At 33.4% G+C, this 25,179-nt stretch overlaps 1 protein-coding gene across 1 annotated transcript in view; it reads right to left on the reverse strand.

Moving 5' to 3' along the window:
* Positions 1–2,213: 2,213 nt before the first annotated feature.
* Positions 2,214–25,179, reverse strand: part of LOC309632662 (cadherin-23-like) — a gene marked incomplete at its 5' end in the record, with an annotated part of 102,183 nt that continues 79,217 nt past the window's right edge. Inside the window, 2 exon segments of the mRNA XM_082400421.1 lie at positions 2,214–9,815; positions 9,979–10,120. Of these exon segments, the coding sequence (XP_082256547.1) occupies positions 9,526–9,815; positions 9,979–10,120 (432 nt within the window). The 3' untranslated portion in view covers positions 2,214–9,525.

Below are 25,179 nucleotides of genomic sequence, written 5' to 3' on the forward strand. Positions count from 1 at the left end.
AGACAAAGCTTTTGACAAAATTCAACACCTATTTATGATAAAAACTCTACAGAAAGTGGACATAGAGGGAACGTACCTCAACATAATAAAGACCATATATGGCAAACTCACAGCAAACATCATTCTCAATGGTGAAAAACTGAAAGCATTTCCCCTAAGATCAGGAACAAGACAAGGATGTCCAGTCTTGCCACTATTATTCAACGTAATTTTGGAAGTCCTAGCCATGGCAAGCAGAGAGGAAAAAGAAATAAAAGGAATACAAATTGGAAAAGAAGAAGTAAAACTGTCGCTGTTTGCAGATGACATGATACTATACATGGAGAATCCTAAAGATGCCACCAGAGGACTACGAGAGCTAATCAATGAATTTGGTAAACTTGCAGGATACAAAATTAATGCACAGAAATCTCTTGCATTCCTATACACTAACAACAAAAGATCAGAAAGAGAAATTAAGGAAACAATCCCATTCACCATTGCAACAAAAAGAATAAAATACTTAGGAATAAACCTACCTAAGGAGGTAAAAGACCTGTACTCAGAAAGCTGTAAGACACTGATGAAAGAATTCAAAGATGACACAGACAGATGGAGAGATATACCATGTTCTTGGATTGGAAAGAATCAATATTGTGAAAATGACTACACATTTGTGTAGTCATTTTGTGACTTTGTGATACTACACAAAGCAATCTGCAGATTCAATGCAATCCCTATCAAATTACCAATGGCATTTTTTACAGAACTAGAACAAAAAAAATCTTAAAATTTGTATGGAGACACAAAACACCCCAAATAGCTGAAGCAATCTTGAGAAAAAAGAAACGGAGCTGGGGGAATCAGACTCCCGGACTTCAGACTATATTACAAAGCTACAGTAATCAAGACCATATGGTACTGGCAGAAAAACAGAAATATAGATCAATGGAACAGTATAGAAAGCCCAGAGTTAAACCCATGTAGCTATGGTCACCTTATCTTTGATAAAGGAGGCAAGAATATACAATGGAGAAGAGACAGCCTCTTCAATAAGTGGTGCTGGGAAACTGGACAGCTACATGTAAAAGAATGAAATAGAACACTTCCTAACAACATACACAAAAATAAGCTCAAAATGGATTAGAGCCCTAAATGTAAGACCAGACAGTATAAAACTCTTAGAGGAAAACATAAGCAGAACACTCTATGACATCAATCACAGCAAGATCCTTTTTGACCCACCTCCTAGAGAAATGGAAATAAAAACAAAAATAAACAAATGGGACCTAATGAAACTTAAAAGCTTTTGCACAGCAAAGGAAAGCATAAACAAGACAAAAAGACAACCCTTAGAATGGGAGAAAATATTTGCAAACGAATCAACAGACGAAGGATTAAGCTCCAAAATATATAAACAGCTCATGCAGCTCAATATTAAAAAAGCAAGCAGCCCAATCAAAAAATGCGCAAAAAACCTAAATGGACATTTCTCCAAAGAACACATACAGATGGCCAAGAGGTACATGAAAAGCTGCCCAGCATCACTAATTATTGGAGAAATGCAAATGAAAACTACAATGAGGTATCACCTCACACCAGTTAGGATGGGCATCATCAGAAAATCTACAAACAACAAAGGCTGGAGATGGTGTGGAGAAAAGGGAACCTTCTTGCACTGTTGGTGGGAATGTAAATTGATACAGCCACTATGGAGAACAGTGTGGAGGTTCCTTAAAAAACTAAAAATAGAATTACCATATGACCAGGCAATCCCACTGCTGGGCATATACCCAGAGAAAACCATAATTCAAAAGGACACATGCACCCCAATGTTCATTGCAGCACCATTTACAATAGTCAGGTCATGGAAGCAACCTAAATGCCCATCGACAGATGAATGAATAAGGAAGATGTGGTACATATATATAATGGAATATTACTCAGCCATAAAAAGGAACGAAATTGGGTCATTTGTAGAGATGTGGATGGACCTAGAGCCTGTCATACAGAGTCTGACATAGTAATGCCTGTATGTGGAATCTAGAAAAATGGTAGAGATGAACCAGTTTGCATGGCAGTAATAGGGATCCAGATGTAGAGAATAAATGTATGGACACCAAAGGGGGACAGCGGGGGGGTGGGGATGGATGTGGCGGAGTTGAATTGGAAAATAAAAAACAAAAAAATTTTTTAAAAAAGACTGGATAGTTACTTATTGAGGCTTCCTCCTTTCTACTCTTTTACCATATACTGTTTATGTTGAAATCAGAGTTAAAAAGCATAGTTATAAATTAGTATGATTTAAGGTTTTTACTATCTTCTGTATTTTGAAAATTGATATTAATTCTGTGCTTTTTATTATGGAGTCAATTTGCTGCATGCAGATAGTTTCAGGAATTTTGATTCATAATTCTTTGGGGATTATATTTGCAGGAAATGGTGTCTAGCCAGTTACATCATTGTCTCTTTAGCCAATCTAGACTTAAATTGGACAAGTTTAATTCATTTCATGAAGCATGACTTAGTTTCTTTCTTCTCCTCTATCTGCCCTAAGAGGGACCTCTGAACAGGCAGGTATGGGTTCAAAGACAAAGGTTAATCAGGGGACAGTTTATAGCAGTTCTGTTTATTTTACTTCGTTTAAGGTTAAGCTTTATTTATTATTAGCTTCTTTGACTTCTTTCTACATTTGAGATAAAAGGGTTTCTTCCTATTTTTCCTTCTAAGCTTCAAGGTATTATTTTACTTATTTTAATGTCTAAAAGAGTATGCCAAGTATTAACATACTTAAAGAATATCTTATGTAAAATTTTCTCTATAGTTATTTTAGTGACTTGTGTTTTCTTTGTTTATAATAATGGAAATATATTTTGCTCATGAAACTTTTTTTTTTCTTTTTTTTTTTTACAAATTGAGAAGCAGTAATAAGCCCTTGTTTTCAGTCAGAATTTCTTAACTGGGTTCCATGGACGAGTTTTACAAGCCTCTAAAGTTGAATATAAAAGTGTATGTACGTATACATGTGTACATTGTTCTAGAGAGACCATAAGTTTCATCAGACTTGCAACAGGTCATGAGTCACGTCTCCCCCAATTAAGAACTTTCACGTACTTTTTGTATAATGTGTGGCATTGGTTCTTTTACTTACCAAGTACCATACTTGGCATCATAAAAGATGCAGAGGTCTTTATTGAATGCCTTTGCTAGATTACAGTTTGTGAGATGCCCTATATTTTTTTCAACAGCCTCGAAGAGTTGTTATTGTTGTTGTTGTTAAAAAATAGTCTGCGTTTACAGTGAATTTCATGCTGAAGATATTTCCTGCAATATTTATTGTATGGTTGAATTCATTTTTAATTACTTTGAGCTTTTTATTTTTAGACCTTAATTTTGTTATAACTCAGACACACATTGTTAGCAATTTGGCTTTAAGAATGTTCTATTTTTGTAATGAGATTTTGTTGTTTTATCTCAGAAGCAGATAAAATTCTGGCAGTATAGTCTAACTATTTAGAAATGTTTTTAAGTTTTCATATCTCATTCAACATTCTAAATTGAAAGATCTGCCTTATGATTAAAAAAAAACTACAATCTAATAATAGTGGCTAAATCCTAAGAGAAATTCGATTTCCCATGATATATTGTAACACAAAAATTTCAACTATAGTAATGGTGAATTCTATTGTTTGTGTATATTTCAGATGTAGCACTTTATCTTCACACGTAGTACCACTGCCTTATTTTAGGGCTAAACTCTCTTATCTGGATGAAAGTAGGATCCTAATTGGCTTCATGGTCACTGCTTTCTCCATTCACCAATCTTACCTTTGTGTTTTCTCCAAACATATTCTAAAATCACTCACACTTATCCGACATATCGGATCCTATCACCCTTCTCTTGTAATTCCTCTTTAGATCCTCCTTGACTGGAAGATGAAGTTCATATTCCTTAGGATGGTACACATAGATCTTCACACTTTTGCCCTAATAGCCCACTGTTTTTCTGACCCTGAGTCTATATTATTTAAGCCACTTCAAGTTGGATATTCTATTATTTATATCTAGAAAGTTTTTCTCTGGCTTATTCAGCTTTGTACTCCAACAACTAGCACAAGGCTTGGCCATGAAGTTGATAAATAGATATCTGGAGACATAGGTGATCTTTTCTGGGTAATTTTTTTAACACACTCAAATATAAATAATAGCTAGTCAGTAATACATTAAATAAACTTTTAGAAATATTATAAGACCTATCTTAAAATATGCAGGTGTTTTTGTGTGTCTGTTTGCTCACTTTCAAGAAAATGGACGTTATAACCTGTGCGGGTATCATTCCTGCACAGTGAATGAATTGAACTATAGAATTTCTGAGGTTACTTCTGGTTTGGAAATACTTTTTTGCAAAGAGAGGCACGTATATCTCCCTGTAGACATGTGTGTATTATATAAGTACACATATAAACATAAAAGCTGATATGGCTTATGGATAATAGCAAAGACTATTTGCCACAGTCCTTGGGAGTGGATTCATAAGTCACAAGCTGGTAATCATTTCCAGGCAGCATTAATTGGTTTGCCTCTTTTAGCAAGCCTAATATAGTTTACCAAGAGAATTATAAAGATTACAATACTACTCAACTACAAATCTAAAAAGTCACATCTTGCTGGAGAATGTGTTTATTCTGTCTATTATATTTTATTATAAGCATTCTCCTTTGCTGGATTTTGCTTTATTTTTTTCTCTCAGTTTTATCAAGGTATAATTGACATACAGCACTGTATAAGGTGTACGACATAATGATTTGACTTACATACATCATGAAGTGATTATCACGGTAAGTTTGGTGAATATGTATCATCTCATGTAGATACAAAATTAAAGAAATAGAAAAAATATTTTTCTTGTGATGAGAACTGAGAATTTTCTCTTAACTTTCATATATAACATACAGCAGTGTTAACTGTATTTATCATGTTGTACATTACAGCCCTAGTACTTATTTTTCTTATAAATAAAAGTTTGCACCTTTTGACTACCTTCATCCAACTACCTCCCTCCCCCCCACCTCTGTTAACCACAAATCTGATCTTTTTCTGAGTCTGTTTCTTTGTTTTTAAAGTATAATTGACCTATTATAACACTGTTTTAGTTCCTGGTACACAATGTAATGATTCAATATTTCCATACCTTTCAAAATGATCACCATATTAAGTCTAGTTATGATCTGTCACCATACAAAGATATTATATAATTATTGACTATATCCCCCACACTGTACATTTCATACCTGTGACTTATTTATTTTGCAACTGGAAGTTTGTACCCCTTAGTCTACCTCATATATTTCTTTCCTTACCCTATCTCCCTCCCCTCTAGCTATGACTTGTTTGTTCTCCATATCTATAACTCTGTTTCTGTTTTGTTTGTTCATTTGTTTTGTTTTTTAGGTTTCACATGCAAGTGAAATCATACAGTATTTGTCTTTCTCTGTCTGACATTTCACTTAGCATAATACCCTCTAGGTCCATGCATATTGTTGCAAATGGTAAGATGTCATTCTTTTTTATGGCTGAGTAATATTCCATTGTATGTATATATCACATCATCTTTATCCATTCATCTATTGATGGGTCACTTAGGTTGCTTTCATATCTTGGCCATTGTAAATAATGTTGCAGTGAACATAGGGGTGCATATATGTTTTCAAATTAGTGTTTTCATTTTCTTCGTATGAGTATATTTTCTTTATTAATCAAGAATTTGGATGGTAGAAATCCATGTGTTAATATGTTAGATTTTTTTTTTCACTATGGTACAAACTAAAATGATCTCTCTCAAAGGTGCAAGATTTAGCAGAGAAGACTGACTCAGAATAGGTAGGTGAGGTTCATGTTGAGCCAAATATGAAGAACAATACATTTTAACTGTTTCAAATGCTGATATAACACCTTAAAATTACTGATGTTATAGCTTAGTCTTAGGCAATATTTACCTGATTTATAAAATTATTTAAACATATATTTGTGGAATGTGAAAGAAAGTTCTATGGTCACTTATCCTGGGGTGGGGGGAGGGGCTAAGAACTGATTTACTGAGTGACCAGGAGCATATTTGTGCTTAAAATCATAAACTATAGGGTTTGACTATAAAATACTTGATTAAAAGCTCCAAAGCAGACAGTTTTAATGAAGCTCCAAAATAAGTGAGAATATTTTATTTGTGAGGGTTATCTGTGGAAAAATTTACAGTATTAAATACTAATCACTTGACAAAGTAACATAGGCTTCTCAGATTACTTCCCTTTAAATTTTACAACTACTTTTTGTGATACCTAACATATATACAAATGTATAAAATAGTAGTCCAATAACCCCCAGATACCTGTAACACAATCTCAATAATTATCAACTTATGCCAGTTTTGTTTCAACTACTTACACTTAATCTTCTCCATTAAATTATTCTGAAGCAAAAATCACATAGTCAAATATCCTATCATTTCACCCATAATATGAAGTTCTTAAGTTAATGTATTCGATTCTCCAAAATTTTTTCTCATGGCTATTTTTTGTCTTATTTCAGGAATATTTCCCTACCCCAAGATCGTCTCATATTTTTTTCTAAAATTTAGTTATTTTATTTATTTTGCCATTTAATTGGCATACCAGTTGCCCTGTATAATTTATTGAAACTATCATCCTTTTACCACGCTCTGTATTGCCACTTTTGACATAAGTAATAGATCCATATGTTGTGGATATTAGCTGGACTCTTTATTCTGTTCTCTTGTCTATTTGTCTTTCATGCACCCATACTACACTGTTTTAATTATTGTATTTTATATTAAGTCTTTATTTGGGGTAAAGCAGTCCTCACACCTTGATTTTCCTTCATCAAATCTATTGACAAGGTTGTTCCTAATACTCTCTTAGGATTCTTTATTTTTGAAGGGTTGCAGGACCTAGTGATGTTCGTTTTTCATTTGTGACATTGGTAAAATGTGCCTTAACTCTTATCTTTATCAGCTTACTCAGAGTAATATAGGTTTTATTATTATTTTCAAATAACCGACTTTGGGCCTTACTTTCATATGTTTTCTTTCCATTTCATTAATTTCAGTTTTTATCTTATTTCATTATTTTTTTTAACTTTGGGTTTATTTATTTATTTATTTATTTATTTATTTATGGCTGTGTTGGGTCTTCGTTTTTGTGCGAGGGCTTTCTCTAGTTGCGGCAAGTGGGGGCCATTCTTCTCTTCATCGCGGTGCGCGGGCCTCTCATTATCCGGGCCTCTCTTGTTGGGTAGCACAGGCTCCAGACGTGCAGGCTCAGTAATTGTGGCTCACGGGCCTAGTCGCTCCGCGGCATGTGGGATCTTCCCAGACCAGGGCTCAAACCCGTGTCCCCTGCATTGGCAGGCAGATTCCCAACCACTGTGCCACCAGGGAAGCCCCCTATCTTATTTCATTTTTAAAAATCTCTTTGAGTTTATTTTGCTGTTTGTTTTCTGTCTTCAGATGAAATGCAGTTTTAAATAACATGCAGGGAAAAGAAGAAGTTTTGAGGAAATAGGTAATATTTTTAAATGAATGGTGACAAAAAACTACAGATTAAATTTTGCGAGATGCAATTAAAATGGTACTTAGGGGAGAATATATAGGCTTCAATTTCATTTTAACTGCATCTCACAGTTTCATTGTTCAAAAATATCCTCTATTCCCTTAACTTCTAAAGATATAGGGAATGCTCCAGATAACTGGTTGTTTTGGTCTCTAGCATAATTATTGATATTTAAGATCACAGATAATACTCAGCATGATTTCAACCCACTGAAATCTGTTGAGGCTTGTTTTATAGCCCCTAATATGCGATCAAATTTTGTAAATCTTCATGTGTGCTGGAAAAAAAGGTATATTCATTAATCATTGAGTGTAGTGTTTACGTATTTTGTACATCAATACGGTCAAGTTTTAGTTTCAGTTATTGTATTTTTAATTTCTAGATATATTTCATATATTTTCAGATATTCTCTGTTACTTTTATAGTATCCAGTACTCTAACCAAATTTCAAACTTGGTTTATATCTCTTGAACTTAATAGGCATAATTATTTTACAATTTATAATTCAAAATTTCTCTAGTTACTTTGTTTTTGTTTCCGCTTTTTGTGGTTTTGCTACTTCTTGGTTATGATATATTTTCTCATGTGCTTGGTTATATTTAATCACGTAGTGTTTACTGGATTGAAAAACTGCTAGAAATAATTGGAAGTCTAGGATACTATTACCTTCCCAGAGAGAGAATTTTAATTTCCTTCTACTAGGCACTTGGGAGCATTACCAGTACTACACCACTTTAATCCAATTTGGGTTATTTTTTTTGGATTAAGAATGTTCAAACTGTCTTATGATGGTTTTATATAGGTAATGTAAAACTTCTTGACTGTGAAGTTAAGCAATGGGTGGAACTTTCCATAACTTTTTCACAAATGGCTATTTTAATTCAAATATCTTTCATTGTGTTAGCTCAGTTATACAAAGAGCTATCTATAAAGCATCACAGTGTTACTGAGGGCGTGGATATCAATACCTACTTGGCTGTTTAAACTCCACTTGTTTGAAATCAAACAGCATAGTCCATACAAATCAATTCTATCACATCATTGATTTTCTCTTTCTTTTTATATTAGCAAAGTTTATGAGGTATTGTAAGTCTATCTTTCCTACTTGGAAAATGTTATAACTTCTGTCTTCAGTAATCATCCACATTTTTCATCTTCACATTCAAGATATGTCCTATGCTCAAATATGTTACATGTCTACCATGAGCTTCATTTTTCCCGACACTAAATCTAGCCTTCAGCTTCACTGCCTTCTCAACATTCCCCAGAATATATTATATTCTTTCCAGGGTAATTTTATACCTTTTCCCTGAAAAGCTTTTCTTCTTCTATTTACATTTTTTTAAAAATCTGTTCTTAAACAACTACATTATTATTTTCCTCCTCTATTTATAGAGAATTTGCTGCCTATCTCAGCCCAAATAAATTTACCTTATTTTCAACCTCAAAGTTAAATAACAATTACACTGTTGTTTGACACTGTCTAGTATTTATTTAAATTGTTCTAAGTGTATATCTTCTCTTCCAGTGAGACTGTATACTTGTAAGGAAACAAGTTTGTCAAATATTTTTTAAAACCTTATATGGTGCTATGTACATAAGAAAGCCTTCATGAATATTCAGTTAAATAGAGAAAGGTATACTATGATGAGAATCAACAGAATTACTAAGAATCCAAACTAAATAATAGCAAAAGGGCCTAAAAAATTATTAACATTGATATATTTACCTTGCTTCAAAATTAATGACTAACAGCTATAATAATTTTTCCTTATTTTGATGATGGAAATTCCAGTGTATTAAAGTAACTGTTTTATTGATGCCTTTCATTGGCAAAATATAAGGATAACTCCTGTGAGAGTTCCCAAATACTTCTATGTTTATGACTAATTCAGACTACCTTAGAATTATATTTCATCACTTAAGTACTTACTGTAGTAGTAGTTGTTTTTGTGGAAGAAGTTGGCTGCGTTGTGGTCCAAGGAAACACATGAATTATGACTGTTGTAGTGGCTGACAGCTGACTAGCTTTATTCCCACCTAATTCATCAGTAACTTCAGTAAGTAGCTGGAAAGTTATAGGGTCCTGAATCCCTTGAAAAACATCATACTGGAAATTCTGAGTGATGGCCAGATAAGGAGGATCAACACCTAGTCTCCAAAGTGTGAATTGATTATTTATGTTTCCTGAAAATGATGAGGTAATAAAACAGAAATAAGACTACATTACATATTATGTTATTTCTATTGTCTTGTTGAAGTTCTTATTTAAAAATATGTTCCATGATAATATGTTTTCAACAGTTATAAAATATCTCATATAGGGTATCTTTTAAAATAGCATAAAAGTGAATTATTTGAAATTATGTCTTACCTCCTACAATTGAATAGCTCAGCTGTTCCTGTGAAGAATCTTTGTCTGAACAGTTGAGCGGAATAAAAGGAATCTTAATAGTGGAATAAATCTGAGTTTCCAAATGTGGTGGATTACATACAGGAGGCTCATCATTCATATTCTATTACCTAAGAATATTATCTATTTTAGATTATGTCTTAAAAATCTTGCCATATCTAATCAATTGCTTGTTGAATTTTTATTATTCATTATCTTTATCTTCACAATATTGCTCAAGTATACTTTTACAATCTATCTTAATTATTTTATATTTGAAGACAATATTTAAGTGTTTCATCATGGAAACTTTGTTGTTTGGAGTTACCTATCAATATAGTCCATGTTCTCTTTTTAATTTATGAACAAAGAATCACTTTTTAATAAATGTCTATAACCTACACAGTATTGCTAGGACAAATACTCATGACAGTCATGAGATTATTGAGTTTTACAATCATATTGAAAACTAACTTATCTACTCTAGTCCCTTCCCTTTACTCCAGAAGATATATGTCATTAAGTCTCCTATTGAACAATTCCTCAAAAGGGGTACGCACTATACAAAAGGAAGCATACTTCACCATTGAAAAACTTTACTTGTTAGAAATATTCATTTTTATTGATCTCAAGGGGTTTTTTTTTTTTTTGTCTGCAAATTCAATCTATTATTTCTAGTTTTTGTTCTGAAGAAACTCAAAATCTAGTAGAGCATGTGGCTTAAATTTCAAATATGTGGGAGATTCCAGCAATTAGATTGAAAGAGGAACTATATTATCTCTGGGAATGTTTGAATTCTAAGGTTCTTTGACTCAGTAATCTAGGATAGAAAGTATCTGATAAACTACTTGCCGTTATCACCCCCTCCTTCTTGCCGCTAACAGACATTGCCATTTTATCCAGTCTCCTGGAGAATATAAACATAGTCTCAAGAGATATTATCAAAGTAGCCCTCAATGAAGACACTACCAATTTATCAGAATAGACTGTGAAACGAAACCAATATATGTCCTTGATTTAGGGAAATGAAGTGCCTAATTTCACTTAGGCTCTCCTTCCTTTCCTGAGTAATATTTCTTGAATATCCTTGGGCTCCTTTACTTTGAACAGTCCCTTAGAAGCCACCTGAGAGTGCAGAGCAAATCCCCTGTCTTTTTTTCTTTTTTTTTTTTTTTTTCCTCTCCAGTGCAATGCAGTTTGGTTCGTTGGATTGCCCACTGGAGGCCATAAAGGGGTACTTGCTAATATTTAAGCCCTATTTCGCTAATTAAATACTGATTTCTTTACGATTAAAGCTGCTATAACCATATTTCCCTGAAAATGAATTATCCTTAGTCTCCCTCTCTCCCTCCAAATATAGTCCAAGAAAGGGAAAGATATTATCTGTTCTTTCACAATTTCTCCATAGCTGCTTTTGTAATAATAATGACCACAACTAATATATATTGAATGCATAATACATACTAGACTCTAATTCACCTACAGTAGTATATATTCAACAACCCAGTGAAAAATGCAGTATTATTATTCTAAAACAGAAACTGAAAAGAGATAAAATACCTCAGACAGCTATAAAGTGTGTAGGTACCAGAATTCAAAAACAAGATTTTAACCTGTGTGCTATACTGTCTATTTAAGACTGCTTTCTGCTTAATCATAATCAGCTTACACTATTATGACACTAGCCTACTCTGTTATGTGTTCTTATAAAACATCTCTTCTACTATTTAAAAAATATTCGGAATGATTTTAATGCATTTAAATGGGACATTTCTTTATCTTTTAAATGATGGTTCAGTTTATATGCACTCTTAAAGCATTTCTAGTTCTAAGAAACAGTGGATTGTATGTTTTATAACTTCTTCATATATGAGCTGAAATTGTCATAAAATCCCAAATAGGTTTTCTTTGCTATTCAAATATTATTTTTAATTAGGCAAACACATTTAAACTGAAACGTTATTTATAAAACTCATTTGAAATACAAATATAAGTGTCTACATATCTTTATGAAAAGAAAAATCATTGCCTAGTAGTCGACCTAACTTTTCTTTTTCTTTTTTTTCTTATTCAGTGCCTTTTATTTTTATTTTTTTTAACATCTTTATTGGAGTATAATTGCTTTACAATGGTGTGTTAGTTTCTGCTTTATAACAAAGTGAATCAGTTATACATATACATATGTTACCATATCTCTTCCCTCTTACATCTCCCTCCCTCCCACCCTCCCTATCCCATCCCTCTAGGTGGTCACAAACCACCGAGCTGATCTCCCTGTGCTATGTGGCTGCTTCCTACTAGCTATCTATTTTACGTTTGGTAGTGTATATATGTCTATGCCACTCTCTCACTTTGTCACAGCTTACCCTTCCCCCTCCCCATATCCTGAAGTCCATTCTCTAGTAGTTCTGTGTCTTTATTCCTGTCTTACCCCTAGGTTCTTCATGATCCTTTTTTTTTTTTTTATTAGTTTATTTTTTCCATTTTTGTGGAAAGGAAAAATAATATGTATACAGATATATTTGGAAGAAATGCCTGTAAAAGACCAGATATAGAAAAGATATTGGAGGCACAAACAGAAAACACTGCAGAAATGGATAATCAGTACATATAGTAAGATGTAGGTGGAAATTGTTACATCAAAATAAAATTTTTCCTTATTTTCTGTTTCATTGTATGTTCTTATATTCTGATTTTTCCCTGGAGTATAACAAATGATTTCAGAAAAACTGCTTTCCTTTTGGTAATAGAGATGTCATATTACTACTCAGGTACACTGAACTCCACTCAGTAGTATATTAGACTGTCTGTGTGCCTGTTATTCCAATTTCATATTATCCTTAAAATCCATACTAGGAAGATGATATTCCTTCCATGTAATGAGTGCTTACTAACCTAACTTCGGGTAAGTGAAGAGAGTCCTTCAGGGAACGATATTATCTGGACCAAGTGGTCTATGCAGCTCTTTTCCTTTTGATAGTGAGACTGCTCAGTTATTCTATAGATACTTTGATGCAAATTACAGAGATGCATACATATATATATATACACACACACATACATAGCAATATATAGTGTATATATGTAGCAATATATAGCTAAACATACACACTCATGCATATCTATATCCTGTGGCTCAGATCCTATGATTGAAGAATAGCTAAGATGGTTTAACTGCTCAAAACTGGCCAAGTTCCTCACCTCTACAACTTTGTGCAATATGCTCTCTTCACAGATAATTCCTGTTAGTTTCCTATTAGACTCATTCATTCATTTACCTTTTTCTTCTGTTCTCACATTACTCATTTGTGAAAACTGTTTTACATTTGTGAAAACAGATATACTTGACTACGAATAATATTGACTTGAATATGCAGTAGCTCTTTCATAAAGATTATATAGGAAAATGTATTACTTAACTTTAAAGTGTCTTGCTCTAAAGCATAACACTTAGAACCCCTAATGGCTTTATTCTGAATGTTCTAGCATAGTACCATCACTGCAGGGATAGTGTGAAATTATGTAGAGACAACCAGAACTTAAAAAGAAAAAGCAATCTGTGGTTACGAGGACAAGATCAAATGAAAAGAGCACGAGTTAATTAAATGAGTTAAAATTATTCATTAATTTCACGGTAAAGTTTGTTACCTTTAAAAGTCAATCATCTATCTCATAACTTTAGTGAGAAATTAACAAACCTAAAGAGAGTAAAAGAATTATTGAGAAGGATAGAGGATAAGGACCCACAAACAGTCCTCAGATAGAAGCTGTTTAAAAACTTTCAAAAAAATCTGTCGTTTGTGGCTTTGATTTATTGGTGGCTTCCAAGTTCATCACTTGACCTTATTTTCTAGACCTGTAATTTTCAGCAGTCTTGTTGATATCTCCATTGACCAACATGTTGGAAAGAAGAATTCTTTTTTCTCCAACATTATTATGACAAGCCTTTAAGCTAGTTCTTAACATTGAGCACAGGAGATTCTGCCAAGCTTGAATCATCAGCTCCTGTTTCTGGGGCGCTGTTTCTGTGGCCTGACGTTTAATCTGTAATGCCAGTGTTGCTTGTCAGAATAATTCTGGCCAAAGACCATTATTATCCTGACTAACTGAACCTCCAATTACCGGACAATGTAACACATTTACTGCTCTAAATGTTCTCAACTAAAATGTTAGAAATATCACTATTGGATTATGGAAATTTACTCAATACGTAGTCTACAAGAGAGAGGGAAAGTAAGTTTTAGATGTTTGTACGTTTCAAAAATTTAGAATTATTAAACTTCTGGAATGGTGATGGATGAACAAGAAATTCTTTTCACTAAGAAAAAAAAGGGTAGGTAATGCTTTACCTTTCTTGTCACTTGCAATACAAAAATGTAAATAATAAGGAAAGCTAACATAATTCATAACACTATTACTCATACTATAGAATTTTATTATATAATTTATTAACCAAATTTCAGTAACTAAAAACAAACATAGTCAATTTATCTGGGAAGTTCCTTCAAACCTGTTCCCAGTTAAAGACAAATAAATTAAGATTATCTTTAAGTAATAAGTAAAAGTCACTTTCAATTTCTCTCTTGTTAGTGAAGAAACCAAAGCTATCTATATTTCTTTATTTGTTAATTAAGAAACTATTATTGTCAATATAGAAATTATAATTCTTGATAATATTATTATTTTTATTTTACCTTCTAGAGATATAATATTCTTTTTAAGTATAGAAAATGTATCAATTGTTAAAATACAAATAAACTCATGGATCATTTGGACAGTTATGAACCCTTTTCTTAATATAAATTGAAGTTAAATAAAAAAATGTCAAATGGAAACTTAAGCTAAGCAAATTTTTCTAATAGTAACATGCTATGCTAACATGGGTACTATATACTGATTCTTATTATACAAAACAGAGTACTACATATAAAATAATAAAACTAATAACTCTGCAAGAGGAAATTATAATCTCCAGTATCTTTAGACAGGGCAGTCCCTCACAGAAATGTTTAGAAAAGGTGTGAGGCTTTAATATCTAATTTAAAATTATAGGCAGCTATTTGCATGAATGTTCATGGGATTCATGGAGACAAATGAGGTTATATATTATATAAAGTGTTTTTAAAATCTTGCTTCTCACAGATTGACAAGATAAATAATGATAATATTCAATGGCAAAGTCCTTTTGGTAATTCCACAAATTATAATTCTACAAATATAACACATGCAAGTGTGCAACAAGTTCTTCAAGTTTTCATTTTGGTCTCTAAACATTTATACCCTCCCCGCCAAAAAAAAAAAGTGGAATTCTGAATTTATCAAATGGGGCAAAGCTATTTGCAAGTTTTCCATTTCACAAAATGATCAATTCTAGTGATGAATCACACTGTGTTTTATGTTATCTTAATTACACTTTACATACAACCTGTCAAGAACAAATCCATCTTCAAAAGTGAAGGATAATTATACCTTATAAATATTACAAACATAATCATTCTTACATTTATGCATTACTTATTTGGGATGAATGATTCTTTAAATTTTTGGTTGACATAAAGTAGTCTGTTTTCATTCTCGTTAAATTATTCCTTAAACTAGTCAGCTTCTGTTATCTACAGTGATTTAATGTTTTAGTTTTAAATACAACTTTAATAATCAAATTAGTGCATGAAATAATGCCTAAACTCAAGGAGCTTCTTTCTATTTGATAAGATAAACCTGGGACACATGAAGAGAAAAACTATGCTAAACTATGTGTTATTGTTAAAGTTTAGAAGACATAGTGGTAATAGTTGGAAACACCTTATAGAAGAGGTAGGGAGACAATACAGTTCAGAAATATAAGCCACAAACTCATAGAAATATTTGTGGCTTGTTGGCATTTTGAATAATCAGGAAAGAAAGCCTCTGCAAAATTTGGATTTGATTATACATTATATTAAAATAAATGTATGTGCAGTTATTTAGTTAATGCAAACCCAAATTATCTCATTGACTTTGAAAGTTAGAAGAAACTTAGAGTTTATCTATGTCAGAAGTCATTAACTGGTCTACAAAGAAAAGTCTGAGCTGGACTTCTAGAATGTAGCTACTCAAATCCTTTCTAACAACTCATGTCTTCTGCCAGACTAAATTTGTACTTATAGTACAAAAGCGTTATTATTTCAAAAAATAATTCAAATTAATATGTTAAAAACCCAAAGGGATATATATATATATGGCTAATAAATTCTAATTTTAAAAATACTTCCAAAACTCTAATTTTATATTTTAAAGACATGGGATAGCTGAGTAGAGGAGATGTTTCTGTGTAAAGGCAGGATAGGGATCTTCTCTTGTTTCTCAAAACAGTAAGAAGACAATGTTACACTTACTATACCTGTAGTGGGGGAAGCTATAATCTCTGGAAAAGAACATAAACCAAGATTTGGAAAGGAAGGAGACCCCAGAAGTCATCTGGGGTATAGTGGTGTGCAGTAGCTCAAACTACCTGATTCCCAAGCCCCTAAACTGGACAATAGCAGTGTGATTTTTTTGTTTAATGTACCATGTTCTCCATTAAATTAAAATTTTAAATTAACATATAATTGTTATATTGTTTGGACGTAATTATATATATAAAATCAATCATAAGATTATCAACTAAAAAATTCACATTTTTATACTTTTAAAATATAGTTCTAGTAATTGTGTGAAAACATAATAATATATGGCATTAGTGCCTAATCCCAGGAATCTAGCTATGAGATAAAATGTTTTTATATTAAACCTACAGGAAACAGTATGCTAAATTCTGAGGGACTGTTACAGACTTTCAGAAGACAGGGAGATAGTAGTTAGAAAAGAATTCTTACAGGAAGTAGGGGAGGAATATAGTTCAGAAATTTATAGTAGGCCAGGAAAAGATACAGGCATATTGTTTTATTGTGCTTCACTTTATTGCACTTCACAGATACCGTGTTTTTTACAAATTGAAGGGGTGTGGCAACCTTGCATCTAGCAAGTCTATTGGCACCATTTTTTCCAAAAACGTTTGTTCACTTCTAGTCTCTGTGTCAGTTTTGGTAATTCCCACAATATGTCCAACTGTTTTATTATTATTATATTTGTTACAGAGATTTGTGATCAGTGATTTTGATGTTACTATTGCAAAAAGATTATGACTTGCTGAAAGCTCAGGGGTTGGTTAGCATTTTTTAGCAATAAAGTATTCTTTAATTAAGGATGTACATTGTTTGTTTTTAAACAGTGCTATTGCATGCTGAATAGACTACAGTATAGTGTAAATACAACTTATATGTTCACTGAGAAACTCAACAAATTCATGTGACTCACTTTACTGCGATATTCCCTTTATTGCCATGGTCTGGAACTAAACCCACAATTTCTCCAGTGTATCCGTGTAGTTGTTTTTCTTTGTTTTTTTCCATTGTGAATGGTCTGATTAGTAATCCTCTCCATAATTGTAATTTGGAGATTTTATTAAAAATAAATATATATCCAATTGTTGATTAATGCAGGGTCCAAATTATAGAATTTGAATGGAAGAATTAAGTTAGAGACCATCTAGTTTAGAGTTCTTAAATCGTTTATTCTAGAATTACCTGAAAATCTTAAAAACTAAAGATACCAAGTTCCATCTTTAGAGATTCTGATTTTGTGTGTCTGTGGTGAGTTCCAAGAATCCCTATTTTGAACAAATTACTCATGAGATTGTGGTGTACACTGTGCATGAGACCACCGATTCAATGAATTGTTAAATAAATTCTAGAAAATATGGTTGAGGATTTGATGAAAAATTCTGAGTCAGTAGGGTTCTAGATTCAAAACATAGTTACAGATTACTAAGAGTTTTCACTTTCTCAATTAGATTTTAGGTTTAAGACTTTCTGTTTATTGTTTACGTGCACTTTGTATTTGTCTTTTGTAAAGTGACAAAATTTTCAGTATAAACTGTATTTTGTGAATGCTTTATGGCTTTATTTTTTCTAGTGCTATTATAATGGATGACACCTGTTGTATGGATGCAAGTCAAGACTGAATGTGGCACATTAAACTAAATCAAGAAGAGCTATATTAGCAGCACTATTATTAATATGAGACCTTTCATTTAGGGTAAATAAAGTTTCAGCAGACTGAATGATTTGTTGTTCCCATAACTTTATGCACTTGAATTTGGCTTCTAATTCTTAGTAAATTTAATTCAGAATAAAATATTTCTTTTATCTCCCTGGTAAAATATTTAGGTAGCTATTTAAAATAGTCATCTGGAACATGCATTGAAATATCTCTTCAAGCTGAATATCAATATTAAATGAGCTTTAAAAATCTCAAATGGAGGGACTTCCCTGGCAGTCCAGTGGTTAAGACTCCAAGCTCTCAATGCAGGGGGCATGGGTTTATCCCTGGTCCGGGAACTAAGATCCCGCATGCCGCATGGCACGGCCAGAAATAAATAAATAAATAAATAAATTTTATTTAAAAAATTTCTCAAATGGAAACTCAGGGGAAAAAAATGATGATCCTCATCCAGTTAAAATTAAGGACAGCTGTGGATAGCTCTTAAAATTTTTTAATCAAAATGCAAAAATTTTACCCTGAAATATTCTTCAGTGCCTTGACTGTGTACACCAATAATTCTCAGCCTGCAAGTGGTTGCAGAATCACCAGCATATATTTATTGAGTTTAAGTAAACAAAAAGTCTAGTTGAGAATTTGCTCTGTGTGGTAATCAGACCAGTTGCTCTGAAGGTCTGTGCTGCTACAAATAAATAGATACTAGGTAAAATATGATGATTAATACATTCATGGTCTCTAAAGAATTAATATTTTATGATAAAGTGAGAGAGAGAAAGAGAAACTGGAATTCAACTTTGTAAGTAAATGCTAAATCTGACAGTGACCATTTTGGTACTGAGATCCTGAGACTCGAATTTGAAGCCAAGAGAGCTGAAACTAAGATATTTGTGTTAAGAAAAGCTGCATGAAGGCGATTATAGTAATTTTTAGTAGGTAGTGAGCCCTTTCTCAAAGCAGGAGCAAAAAGTATATTCACTTTGGAAGAAAGCATCCTCAGTTTCATTTCAGGGTTCCTTCGTGGTGAGATCATTCACATATGAGTCAAAACCAAACATCACATAGAGGAAAAAGCTCTAATGAATGAACATTTGCTGATTCAACCAATAAGAGGACATTTCCAAAGGTCACTTACTGTTGGCGGAGATCCTGATCCATTCTCAGTGCTGTTGGACTTCCCTGATATTGTCAGAGAGTCTTATTCCACCCTGGGGCAGAGTAAGCCTACCTGAGCTGCCTTCTGTTGTTAGATTGAAGGTCAGGAAATGAGGGATCTGTGTCACCTTCTTCTGTTGGGTGGGCACTGTGTAGTTCCTAAAATCCTGGGGTTCCAAACAAGTTCATCTTCTTCTTACAACTTTTGAGAACTCTCCTTTGATTGTGCCTCATGTTATTTCCAGGGTTTATAGTTGTGCTTAGCAGGGGGGAGTAGGGAGAAAGGGGACTATACCACCTTGACTGGAAGTTAACCTGCTATTTCTGAAAAAGTACCTAATAATTAGTCTATTCTTCAAAACTCCCAGGCAAGGGAGAAGTCAGGGAGAATATTATGAAAGTTAGAGTAGCTTAATTTGCAGTCAGTTCCAGGGCACTCTTTGTCCACTTAACAATCATAAATTTCCTGGACATTCACCTAACATTTGATTATTTTTTCCTCTCTCTGGAAAAAAAAGGTGGGAATAACAATTTTTCCTCTTTTTTGTCTTTTCTCTATAAAATCGTATTTTCTTCAGCTTTCTCAAAAAGTTTAATTTCACATTATTGCCACAGATGTTGTGCTTACCAAATTTCTATGAGACATCTTTGTTCAAAAATTGTCAGTTTACTTTTCTTTAGAACCCTGAAATGTTTGCCCAGCCCAGCGAATCTGCTTCAAATGAAATAATGGAGCTATGAATTGATATCCTCGTTGCCAGTTCTTTCTGTCATAATGAGGCTGTAAAAAGGACCTGAATACCTCCCTATTTTGAAGTAGCCACTTTTGTTTGCAATCCCACAAATGGTAAACATTCTTGAACTGCTTGAGAATACAAATAAAAGAGAAATTTCACAGTCAGAGGGCGGAACACAGTGTGGTAATATCTGAATTTTATATAATATTATTTTGAGTTGAAAAAAAAATCTACATCTAACCATGCAGTGTTCCCTACTCCCACCATCGTATTCTTACTCCTGCTTCAAGATACCATCACCAAAGGCAATCTTCATCCTGAAATTAGTACTTGATAATATCTTGCTTTGTTTTGTTTTCATAACTTTTGAAAGTGAGCATAATGGTGTTGCAAACTTTTGGAACTTATTAACACTTAATAGCTTATTGTTTAGATACATGTATATGGCTGGGTGTTACTGTGAATCATTCATTTTTAATTGCTATGCTGTTATTTGCCCACTGTTCTAACTTATCATCAAGATCCGGAGTACTATTTAGTGATAGTCTTGAACGTACTAATTATATTATTTTAAATGACAAGTAAAAGCAGGCCGTGGAAGAACAATGATAAGAGTTATGAACCAAGGATTACAAAAAAAAGTGTCCAAGTTTGTGTGCCTGATGTCAACTTTATAAAATAAATGAAACGGTCCTTTCAGATTTCCAGGAAAATGACAGGAACATCTTCTACTACAAATTGCCTAAAATGCTGAATTTGAGCTTACTGAATTGAATTTAGAAATAAAGGGAAGTCCATAAATGCCACTAATGGAAAGGAAACTGAAAGGCAGGGCAAATAAGGGTGCAAACTCATTTTGCCCAGACCCTGGAGGATTATCTGATTTACACAAGACATAAACAGCAAGAAGCTTGAAGTTAATTCCCTGGAATAAATAAAAACCGCAACCCTGTGTTTGTTCTGGTATGGAGTTCAAATTTACCCTATTGCATACTGTGGGAAGTCTTTGATAAGATTAATATAAAACTTGATCCAGAACACGTGATATTCAGAGAGTGCAGAGCAGAATTAAAGGCAGATCTGTTCTAGAGGGATAATTTTACAAGGCAGTCAGTGGACTTTTCATTTAAAAAAAATCCCTGCAAAAGATAAGTGCATGATGAAAAATAGCAAAACACAAATAGAACTAATCCTCCAGGATATGATAATTATCTGAAAGGGACCATAAAAGTATTTCTAAATTGACTGAAGTAAAATTTTAAACATTATAAACCACAAGCAAAGCATAAGGCCTTATGAAAAATATAAGATTTGATAAAATACCACTATTCTTGCATCATTTCCTGTTTCATTTGAAATTCATAGTAAAAATCATGTCAAAAATATTATTTTATATAAGGATGGAGTTTATGCTAATTATAGCTTATAATCTCACCACTGAACTCTACTCTGACTTAGTAATTATAAGCAAATAAAGTAAATAAATAAATTCCCAAATACAGAGACTATGACTTCTATTCTCCCCATGTATTAGGAGACTGCTTACAACTTAAGATAAATTTCTACCATTCTACAGCTTTCCTTGAAAGGAAACGTAAACACTAACCCCAAATACCTTATAATGCAGGAAACCAATGAAAGTAATCATATCTCTCCCTCTCAAAAACTGGTTTATTTTTGCAAATAACAAGACCATGTATCAGTCTGTACCAGGTTTGCTAAGAGAAAAAGAAATGGTAACTGAATTAGTAGTCAAATATTCTCCTTTAACTCAATCATATATATATTTTTTAATTAGGATAAGAGGGAAGACTATATCCCTTAACTGGCAGAGTGGGATTTAAAAGTCATTCCTTTATTTTGTTTTTCTTCTTAGTTTATGGGATCAATTTTCCATATGGTATTTGTAGTTCTTACAGGCAAGTTTGTATTTTGGCTTTCTCTCTTGTAAAACACATGTTCTTGAGTTCTTGGAATCTGATTGAACATCCTCTGTCTCAGAGGATGCCCGGAAGGCGATTTTTATGTTATCTCTGGGGTTTATACACACACAGCCTCCAGCCAGAGACTGGACTTTAATTACTTTAAAAACTTGGGAGAGTTTCCAGTTGTGGGTGGGCATAGACATAATTTTCCCTTTGCCTTTTTTTTTCCACACAGATTCTTTGAGCCAAAATAACAAAAAACGTAATAGTAATGTTTCCCACTCATACTTTCATTATGCTGTTAAGATTTGCTGCATTGTAAAAAGAAAAGTAGTTTGAACTAAACAACAATAGCATTGAAAATAGAATCAAACTCATATTCAGGTTCAAACAAATAACAAAAATAAACCCCTAAACCCCTCAGGCTTTATTTCTGCATTTTCTTATTTCAGCCAAAGAAACAAAAGCAAACTCAGAAAGAAAAACTCTGTGTGGGTATATGTATCCAACATTGTTGTCATCCTAATGTTCAAAATCTCATGAGAAATCTCGGTTTCCATAGTGAGTGCAATTGTATGTCTGACACACTAATAGAAGATGGTATGAATGTTGACAGACTAAATAGAAAGCAAAATGGCACTGAAGCCAACATAAGAGTATCTGCTAAATCATAATCTGGAATTTCCTTTGTTATGGTCTGGCAAATTTCCCATTATCAAACTAGAGTAAAATAGTAGAACTACTGGGGATTATCCAGTATTAACTTGTCCAAATCTTTTTTATGCCCCTTAAGCCTCCAATACTATGTCTCTCCCTTTTTAGTATATGACCCTGTCTACGTTAATGAAGTAATCAGGGGCATTCAAGATTAGGCCGCTTAAGTTTTATCCTCTAAACATTCTCATGTCCTCCTTTTTTTATTAAAGATATGCTACATATCTGTCATAATTTGCCTTTCATAAAGTACAGTTTCTCAAGTAAACTTCAAAATAGCCCTAGAATTTAGATGGGAAAGAAAACATTGCTCCTGTTTGCTGAATAAGGGAACAGAGGACAGAGTAGTAAAAAACTTGGATAAGTTACCAAACAGGTCTCTAGTTATAGGTTTCTGCCTACCAGCCTACACAATCTGGACTCACAATTTTGGGTTAAATCCTGTATCCATGGCAGGTTCCTGGGTAAGGAACCTTTCAGTTCCTTGTAAAATAGGAATAAAAACTGCCTATCTTTTAGATTTTTGTGAGAATTAAAAGATATATTACATACAAAGCATTTAGAAAAGCACCTGTATTATCCTTAACAAATGTTAACTATTATTATTTCCTGAAAATGATAATGAAATATTGAAATATTTAATATTGAATATTTCATAAATGAAATATTATTTCCTGATAATGATTTTTTAAAGATTCTTTTGCAGTACTAATACCCCTACTTGTATTCCTTTTCCCATTTCAGTCTATAAATAGCTTCCCCACTTAAGTAAGCAGTCTATCCACTGTCTACCTTGGATCTTTTCCTTTGTGTCTACCAGCGTGGTTAGACCGCTTTCTTATACGTAAGGAAACAATCATTGTTACTCTCTCAAGTATCATCTTCTTTCTCTCTCTCCTTTAATTTTTTCAAAGAGCCACAAATCATTGAACTTTCCAGCTGGAAATGACCTTCTAGTTCATCACTCTTGTTTCACAGATTAGGCACATATAGCCCAGAGAAGCTGGCACTTTGTACAAGGAACAGGGCACCTACCTGTAGGAGCAGACCAAAGTCTGAAGGGAACAGGTTCCCCAAAGCAAAAAGTGCTCTTTCCTGCCTCTATTTCTGCACCCCAATTTACTAATCCATTTCCTACCGTTTTGATTTTCGCCCCAGAACTCTTCTTTTTTTTTTTTTTTAATAAGTAAGTTGGGTCTTTTATTGCTGTGTGTGGGCTTTAGCTGCAGCGAGTAGATGCAACTCTTCCTTGCAGTGCATGGGCTTCTTATTGCGGTGGCTTCTCTTGTTGTGGAGCATGGGCTCTAGGCATGCAGACTTCAGTAGCACACGGGCTCAGTAGTTGTGGCTTGCCAGTTAGAGCACAGGCTCAGTAGTTGTGGCGCACGGGCTTAGTTGCTCCGCGGCATGTGGGATCTTCCTGGACCAGGGCTCGAACTGGTGTCCCATGCATTGGCAGGCAGATTTTCAACCACTGCACCACCAGAGAAGTCCCCAGAACTCTTCTTAAAATGAAGACTTTGGCTCACTCTCTTCAACATGTAAAACTTTTGATTTCCTTTTATATCTCTGCCTTCCAATACAATGAATATATTGTTTCCTATTTTGATTTTGATTCTAATTTTAAAATGCATTCTTTTTTGTCTTACTATCTGAGAGAGATGCCTTACCAAATTCATTTCAACCTCATTTCTCACTAAACTTCCACCTTTGGTGACTAAATTCTCTCAGTTGGCTTCAATCATAACATCATTGCAAATCATTTTCAAAATAGCTTCATTGATTCAACCTATATTTTTTGAACCCCAATAACGAGGCAGGGCCTGTGCCACACACTGGGAATGGAATGACAAGGAAAAAGGTCTGGTCAATCTGAGGCCTCAGAGAACTTATTGGTGTCCTGCAATTTAACAACCAACTCTACTTTCCTCCCCAAACTGACAAAAACTGATTCATAGAATTTGCCAAATTCCATGGTGTGAATACTTTGAAAATACTCCCACCTTAACTGGTATTACTGCAAGACGTTACCGAAGGCAAAGTAGGGAAGAGCCACTAACAATGGGCTCTTGTGAGCAAGTATGATCTGTCTCTCTAGCATATCAGTGAGCTTATGAATGTTAAACAAAAAAACCCCAAATAAATAAATTCTTACAAACTACATAAATGCTGTGTCCAACTTTGACTTCTTTCATAAGGATTTACAAAGAGCCTAGGTTAATTTTTCCATTGTAGACCATGAATCCTCACAGCAGTCATCATGTGTTTGTTTTTTTCCCCTTATTTCAGGAAAAAACCCAATAATTTTAAAAGATAAACCATTGTTGCTACAATGATTATTTGGAAGTTAGTCACCCTTTGACCTGTGAGCACCTTTTTTGTTTTAAATTAATAAACTTTATGGTTTAGAGAAGTTTAGGTTTATGGCAAAATAGATCACAAAGTACAGAGAGTTCCCATATAACCACTTTACCCGGACACGCAAAACTCCCTCACTATCGACATCGTGCATCACAGTTGTACATTTGTCACAGTCCAGGCACATATAAGGACACATCATTATCCCCTAAGTCCAT

The sequence above is a fragment of the Balaenoptera borealis genome (assembly GCF_965194805.1).
Source record: "Balaenoptera borealis genome assembly, chromosome: 7".
NCBI classification, from domain to species: Eukaryota; Metazoa; Chordata; class Mammalia; order Artiodactyla; family Balaenopteridae; genus Balaenoptera; species Balaenoptera borealis.